An 8,125-nucleotide genomic window follows, 5' to 3' on the forward strand; every position below is an offset into this window, starting at 1 on the left:
GCTATAGCCACAAACTATTGATGTCGCAAATTTTTACTAGTTCTCATTTGAAAACACCACCGTTTTACTTATCAATAATCTTTCAGTACATCAACAGTTTGTAAAATAGCTTGTGGCTTTAGCATTTTCCAAAACTATGATATAAAATAAGGCATTACTTTTTCTTTTTTCTTTTTTTTTTTGAGGAACCGCAAAGAAATATTAGGCATTATTTAAATGGACTATTTTTATTATTATTTATTTATTGGGGTTTTAAAGAAGAAATATAATATGAGACAAATGACTAAAATTAGCCCAAATTTTTTTGGGCATCTGCATTATCACACTCATTTGAAGCTAATGTCTATGTTCACTGCAATATGTACACGGCCACACTTAATTGGGAAGCAGCAAACCTTTAAACCTCCACTCTATCAATTCCACTGTCATCTTCATTCTATGCGCTGAACTCCCCCTGAGACATATTCATGAAGGTCTTTGTCGCCTGGCTAAAAGCATGAGAAGCCTTCTTTGCAGCTCCAGCAACAACAGGTTGCAAAGAGATGATGGGCAGGCTCGCTCTCTCTTGAATCATTGTTGTATCATACAAACATAACAGTCCTCAATATAGGAAAGGGAACAATATTAATAACCAGAAACAAAATTGGAAAGGAGAGTTGTAGTGCGAGAGGGAGAGAAGAGACCCCCCCCCCCCCCCCCCCGGGGGGGGGGGGGTGTTGTTGTTTGAGGTAGAAGAAAAGTTGCAGTTCCAACATACAGATAGTTTGCTGGCAAGCAACTGCACCAATTTGTTGAATTCTGGCTTCTGCCGCTTGCACAGCTTGAGTAGATTTGCTGACCCCATCAGCTTTCTCTTGGCTGAGCACCAAATGGAATGAACATATATTAATATCAAAGCATCAGCGAAGAAACAGCAGAAGTGAGAATAATACATAGAGTATAACAATCATTTCCATAATAAACTATTCAATTATGAAACAAAGAAGTGTTTTACCCAGCAAGATGGTGCTACAGGACTCTGGTTTTTTTCTCGGGACTATACATAGATACTGAATAACCCTCAAGAAGGTCAAGGTAACAAAAGGGATCCGTTTACGATTTATGAGACCCAAGTAACAATTTAAGGAAGGTCCTTTCAGATTACAGAAGGAAGTCCATGTATAACTTATGATAAACATTTGCAACAGAGCAAAAAGAATTATGGTAATTTACCCATAGCATTCCACAAAACAGCCAAAAATTGAAATAAAGGAAGAAAAAAATTAAAAGGATAATAAAAAATAGGGAGCTTACTATCACCTTAAATCACTTAGTTCCAGTGTAAGGTCGCTGATTTCCATGCCAGATAGCCTAATGGTAGACATAGATCTAGGGAGCTCCTCACGAGCTGTATCTGCTAGCTTTGAAAGAGATGTTGCAGCTCTCCCCATTGCCTTAAGGATATAAAGGAAAAAAAGATACATAAGAACCAATGTTTAAAGGGGAAAAAAAACTTTGTCATCAAGCTTCAGAAGATTTATATATCTACAATCAGAATCTACTAAAAATAAGAGAGAGGGGAAAGAGAGAGAGGGGGGGGAGCAAGATACAATCCCAACATCAGAATGAAGCAGATAGAAAGGCATAAATAAAGCTTTGCAATCTGACAAACCTTATAATTTCCAAATTTTAATCTAAATAACTTGAAAACCTCTTCAAAACAAGAATGGCATAAATAAAGCTTTGCAATCTGACAAACCTTATAATTTCCAAATTTTAATCTAAATAGCTTGAAAACCTCTTCAAAACATGAATGGAAGATGCTTTGCACAATTCTTAAGCTAAAACAAAATTAGCTTCAGAGTTATTAGTATGCCACCTCAAAATCTTCTATGGCCAACTCTTTGCAGAGAATATTCCAAAGTTCAAAAATTCCTGTTCTGTGAATATACCTTCATTTTTTAATCTTATTTCCCTTTCAAAATTAAGTAGCCCGATATTGCCCCTTGGTTCTTTTTTCCTTTCAAAATTTAAGCAACCTGATATTGACCCTAGCGCAACCACTGCATAAAGTAAGCAGCACAGATAATATGAAACATAGTAAAAATCAAATGTAAGGTCAGTCACTAACTGGGGTGGACTAACCTGAATTACACATAATTGACATCATTCTCATGGCCAGACAACAGATCCAACTCAGGTACTGGTTGATCCAGGTCCTCTTGGGTACATTTAAAATCACTCCAAACCTGCAAGTACATGGTTCTTGATGAACATATCCAACAAGATACCTAACCAAAGTAACCAATACAAGTAAGCTAAAATTTGGTAGATGAATCATATGAACTTAATTCAAGGGTAAATGTTTGAACGCACCCTTGCAAAAGTGTCAGAGCTAACAGTAACAAAAGCAGTTCTATTGGCATTGTAAGCACAACAAAGTATCTGATGGCTCTGTGGACCATTACTTGAGGAGGGTCTGTTGCTTGACAGACCATTGCTCTTCCCTGCAGTAAACTACACAGTTACTGAAGTGAATATCACAGAAATATTAGTTAACTAATAAGCAACAATGCAGAAGCAATCACCTAACCATTTAAAATGTCTGAAGGTTTCGGAATGTATACTCTTGGCTGGAGGTTGGAATACCGAGCATCCCAGATTCGACAAGTCCCATCATCCGATGACCTACAAGTAAAAAAAAAAAATTACTTGTAAAAATAAAAATAAAAATTTGTAGGTCATTTTTTTTTTTTTTACAAGTAAAAATTTTATTGAAAAAGGAAAATGCACTGACACACAGGATGTGTGCAGTCCCATTTCAAAGAAACCTACAAATGCTGTAATCATGGATGTGATAACAAAAGAAAAGAATTCCATCAAATCACTGTTAATGCCAAAGATCTTGCTTAGTGTCAGGAGGTGCATAGAATGAACAAAATATGAAAATACTTGAAACTAGGAAACAGAACTAATCAGTATTTTTAATTCACAAATAATCACAGCAAATCAACTGCACAACTAAAGGGAAGCAACAGGGAGTGATAACTCTAAAGATGGGGCTCACGATAAAAGCTGATAAATGGCACTTGGCCTGGGACTAAATACGATATCAGTAACAGCTCCAGTGTGCCCCCCTCAAAACTGAAATTGGCATTCCATCTGGCAAACGCTACTGAATAGACCAGAAAGAGCTTATCAAATGTCAAGGAATTTGAAAGGAGCATACTAAAATGTAAGGTAGGATATACTTACAACTCGAATGACAAAGTCATTTGAAGCAGATGCCACCAAAGCGTTGTTTGAACTAACAGCCAAGTCAGTAATGTTACCCTTTAATCATATAATGAGCAGATAAAATTAAAAATATACGGAAAAATAGTAGAGCAGGCTTTATTATCAAATTATAAGCTCCACTTATTGCATGGACAATCTTAACTCACTACATGTCCATGACAGCTAGCCAAGCAAAATGCTGTATCCATTGACCAAATCTTGACAAGACAATCATCAGAACCAGTGATTACATATCTTCCTGACCTATCAAAAATGGCTACAAGATCGAAGCAAAGTTGTTCAAAATAATTGTCACCACTAAATGTTGTACTAAAGTTGGCACTATGACAATAAGAATCACAGAGTCATATCGCAGAAAATGTTATGATGGACAATAGATATGTTACATAATACATACATGCACGTATTACCAAAAGTTTCTGGGGGTGCTGAGCAAACAGCAGCAGAGCAGTAATAAAATGCATATGTTTCGTACATCAATCTCAGCAAAATTTCTAAAGAAACAATAAAATGCATATGTTTCGTACAACAATCTCAGCAAACTGATGTTTGATTGCTTACTTTATGGTAAACCAGTCCAAGATGAGCTCCATGAGTTCAAAAGTTGACTGCCTAGCATGGGCAGCAAGAGACCCATCTGGTGTATTATCACCTTACAACTTCAGCCGCAAGTCTTTGTTCTTATTTTATCTTTTCTTCATTTTTTCTATGCACTACTAGTGAAATTTTTATAAACCCTTTGGAAGTGGCTTTTGTTTGAAAGCTTATTTACAAAGTTGATTAAACCATACTTATACCTAAAAAAAAAAAGAGTGAAGAAAAAGCAGAAAAAATGAATAGGGTTTCTGCTTTAATGATTGTTTGAAGCTTCGAAATTTGAGAATGCCTTGCAGAGTTGCAGGTCATGCACTCTTGCTTATGCTGTGCATTGTAATTTTGTTAGGTTGATGAGAAAATAAAGGAAACTGGCAAAATTATTTTGTGATTTTTTTATTATTGAAAATATAGATTTGTTTCCTTATTTCATAAGGATATTTTTGGAAATTCAATCGAGTTTGCTACGTTGGTTTAATCAAAGCTTTCACACAATCTGATCTGTATGCTGCATAGGCTGAAATGAGATGCCATTGAGTCATTGATCAGGTCTCCAGAATCATATATCAGTTTTTAATAGGTAAGAGGAGAATATAACAAAGGTTATATAAGGATTTATGTAACATGCGTGGATGATGGTTTTCCCAGCTGGGGCTGGCATAAAATACAAATTATATTTTTTTCACAACTGCTGACATAGTATGTTGTGACCAGAGAAACATCCATTTCACTTAGATATACCGTCAACACCATTTTTATTATGCACCAATCACAACAGTCCATGAAAGCAGCAGCAAAAAATGCGATAATCTTGTGTCCCTAGATTTATCCAATTATATTTTCTCACAAGTCATCTATAAAGATAAGAAAGATCCTTTTTTCCATGGAAAAAAAAAAATGTTTTCCACCAGAGGTATATGTGAGAAATTCGAACAAGTACGGATGCATAATAATATATAATTGGCATGAGCTAATTTACAGGAGAGCAACAAAAAATACATTCACAATAGCATTCTTTAACCTAAACTATCCAACCAAAACTTCAAGCAAAATACAGAACAATAAGAATAAGGTTTCTTTTAAGTTGACAAGAAAAGAGAACCAACAAAATTGGATATTAATTGTGAAAGAAGAGGGAAAAAAAAAAACAAACAATAAAACTACAAGCTCAGTCCTAAAATCAAGAAAAATGTATGCCAGCCTTGTTAAACAGAGAGAGTAGGTACAAGAACTCCTCTAGCTTAAGCTTGGATGACCTCTTCTCTTCAAAATTTCCCTCCTTCAACACGGCCAAAACCTTGTTTTTAAACTCGGATGTTTCCCCATCAGCATCACCATCTTCCACATCCATTTCATCATCTGCTGCTCCACCATCCTCATCGTCGTCATCGTCCATCTCCATGGTTTCAACCTCATTAGCATTCCCTAACCTTAAAGAACCCATTTCAGCATCCCTATTACCAACCGAAAGATTTAGCGCTTGCAACGTCTTGTAGTTCTTCTCCAACAAGGAGAGAACATTCTTCTGCCTAAAAATGGCACCAAGGGTCTTGTTCTTCCTATTAAAACAAATTCTCAAAAACCCATCCCACTCCTTCTGCTTGACTTCAATTCGCGGCTTCCTAGGCTCAATTCTAACCACAGACGAATCTACCTTAGGCGGAGGCCGGAAATTGTTTTTACCGACTTTGAGGAGATGGAAAACTCGAGACAGTAATTGGGTGTTCACCGTAAGACGACAATAGAGTTTGTCGCCAGGTTGAGCCACTAATCTCATAGCAAACTCCCTTTGGAACATAATAATGGCGCACCTAAACGCGGGTTGGTGATTCAATAACTTGAATGTCAGTGGCGACGAAATTTGATAAGGAATGTTGGCCACACAAATATCAAAATAGGGAAGCTCAGTCTTAAGTACATCCCCTTGTATCACCTGTTAAAATCAAAAGCCATTTCCCTAATTGAAACGCCTATATATATATGTATATGTAATGAAAGAAAGAAAGAAAGAGTTTTAGAATGAAATTGGTAGAGGTACCTTGAGGCGAGAGGAGTGAGGGGTGCCTTGAAAGCGGCGCTGAAGCTCGAGGACCATGCGAGGGTCGACTTCAACGGCGATAACTAGCTTACCGGCTTCGAGAAGCTTCTTGGTGAGGTTACCGGTACCGGGACCGATTTCGAGGATGGTATCGGTGCTTTTGATGCCGGATTTTTGGACGATGGTGTCGACGAGCATAGGGTTTTTCAGGATGTGCTGACCTTTGGATTTGTGGAATGATATGCCTCCCTGGTACGGTGCGCTTGTTCCTGCTCCTCCTTTTGCTTTTGGCTTCTCTTTCCTTATTTTGCCTCCCGCCATTGCTTTGCTGCTCTCTCTCTCTCTCGCGCAGTGTGTATGAGAGATAGAGAAGGTGTTCAGTAATTAGGGTTAGGGTTTTAGGGTTGGGGGTATTGGGTTTGGGTTGGGTGTTCAATATGGGCTAGATTGGGCTTTTCAAGGCCTAATTATTTCTCTGAAGATGGGCAATCTCCTCGTCCCAAAAATATTGTTTGATAATGCAGTCCAAACAACCGTTTCGGTGTTTAAACATTGTGTGACAAAAATTAACACGTTTGGCAGGGGATTGATTTCTCTAAGAGCATCTGAGTTACATTACTCATTTTAAGATTTGAGAATTTAGAGAACTCTTCTTATCTTTTAGTTTTTACAAAAATTAACACGTTAGGCAGGAGATTTCTTTAAGGAGCATCTGAGTTATATTACTCATTTTAAGATTTGAGAATTTAGAGAACTCTTCTTATCTTTTAGTTTTCAAATAACATTATTCAATGACACTTTTGTAAATACTTTAAAAATTATAAGTCCCACTTGATTAGATCACATGAGAGAACTTTCTCTCTCTTCAAATAAAATAATAATAATAATAATAATAATATTTTTATTGTACTTATCAGCTTTTAATAATAATAATAATAATAACACATACACATACCAAACACATGGTACCAAATACATTTTTTGCATTATGAATACTTTAAACGCTTGTTTTTATAACACTTTTTAAACCACACTTTTCATATCATTTTGAACAACAATACTTGAAATTTGCTACTACACATGCCCATTATAAAAAGTATTATTCTTTTGAATCTTGTTCTTTTTCTTTTGTATAGAGGGAGGGCAATTCCCTTGTCCATATTTTGGCCCAACAGGCAGCTCTAGTCAATTGGATAGGGCCAATTCCCTTCTTTGGTCTCCGTAACTTGGTTGCTTAATCAATTGACAAAGATGGCAACAAGTTCTCTACTGTTTTGTAATCTTATGGTTTTTGTTTTAATAAAGAGATTATTTAGCAGCAGCAGCAGCAACAATAACAACAACAACAAAATTTATTAAAGCAAATACTTTAATTTTGTTTGGAATCTGCAGCCACTGCAGTTACTTCCACCAAATGCCCATCTTCATGTGTCTTGAACTCTCCTCTATATTATTGTTCCATCCCATAAAATACTACAACATAATAAGCACTCCTTACAGTGAATCTCCCGCTTAGGAGAATGTGGGGTTCAAATTCTTTACGTAAACCCAAAGACAATTAATTTGTAGAGTATGGGTCAAAGAACTAGAATTAGCAAGGGATTAATAACAATGGCTCAGAACTCTTTCAACTGTGCATTGATCAGTTTGTATACATTGATAGTTCGAAACACTCTTGTTTTTCTTCTCTCTCTTTTCTTTCCTTCTCCTTCTTCTGGGGCCCATTGACAGGTGCTCCCCTCCATTTTATAGTCACTCTTACCTTCATCTCCATCGTCCACGTGCTCCTCATCCATGAACTTGCTCAAGTACCTGTCACGTCAGGCAGCTTCTTTTCATCTCTGTGTGAGTGGCGGTAGGTTAGGATGCACTGTTCAGAGGTCTTCTCCACATAAATGCGGCCAGAAAAGCTGTTGCAATGCATTGAATACGGTGGCAGCAGCCTTTCCCTCAGATATTTCCCCATCCTTATCGTTCCTGAATATGCTTTGAGGTTATCTTGATCAGGTGGAGTCCTCGGACAGTCATTCGGGCATTTCCCCTACTCAATTAGTTTCCGATATCATATCAGAGCAAAACACTTTCCTCGGACAGGAGATGTCCTCCTTGGACTGGAGATATCCTCCTCGGACAGCGATGATCCTTCACCAAGAGGATTCCACTCCACTCTGGGCCTTGTCTTCTCCGCATCCCTCTTTTCGGATGTGAAACAGTCCT

General features: G+C 37.2%; 1 protein-coding gene and 1 long non-coding RNA gene across 6 annotated transcripts; both read right to left on the reverse strand.

Annotated features, from left to right (window-relative positions):
* Positions 1-280: 280 nt before the first annotated feature.
* On the reverse strand, positions 281-2,689 carry LOC111993847 (uncharacterized). Of its 5 annotated transcripts, none has more exons than XR_002881015.2 (6): positions 2,573-2,689; positions 2,356-2,496; positions 2,125-2,270; positions 1,300-1,433; positions 758-858; positions 281-600 (listed from the first exon to the last, which is right to left on the reverse strand). It is a non-coding gene; the product is annotated as an uncharacterized LOC111993847 (long non-coding RNA). The 5 variants fall into 5 exon arrangements; XR_010628426.1 differs by having other exon boundaries at positions 2,356-2,486; positions 2,568-2,688; XR_010628427.1 differs by having other exon boundaries at positions 281-564; positions 2,356-2,486; positions 2,573-2,687.
* Positions 2,690-4,788: 2,099 nt separating this feature from the next.
* On the reverse strand, positions 4,789-6,296 carry LOC111993873 (ribosomal RNA small subunit methyltransferase). The gene is made up of 2 exons (XM_024025698.2): positions 5,909-6,296; positions 4,789-5,803 (listed from the first exon to the last, which is right to left on the reverse strand). Exons 1-2 carry the CDS (start codon positions 6,227-6,229, stop codon positions 5,051-5,053), a joined length of 1,074 nt encoding a protein of 357 aa, XP_023881466.1. The 5' UTR covers positions 6,230-6,296; the 3' UTR covers positions 4,789-5,050.
* Between the last annotated feature and the right edge of the window lie 1,829 nt (positions 6,297-8,125).

Source organism: Quercus suber, unplaced genomic scaffold (assembly GCF_002906115.3).
Source record: "Quercus suber isolate HL8 unplaced genomic scaffold, Cork oak 2.0 scaffold_51, whole genome shotgun sequence".
NCBI lineage: Eukaryota > Viridiplantae > Streptophyta > Magnoliopsida > Fagales > Fagaceae > Quercus > Quercus suber.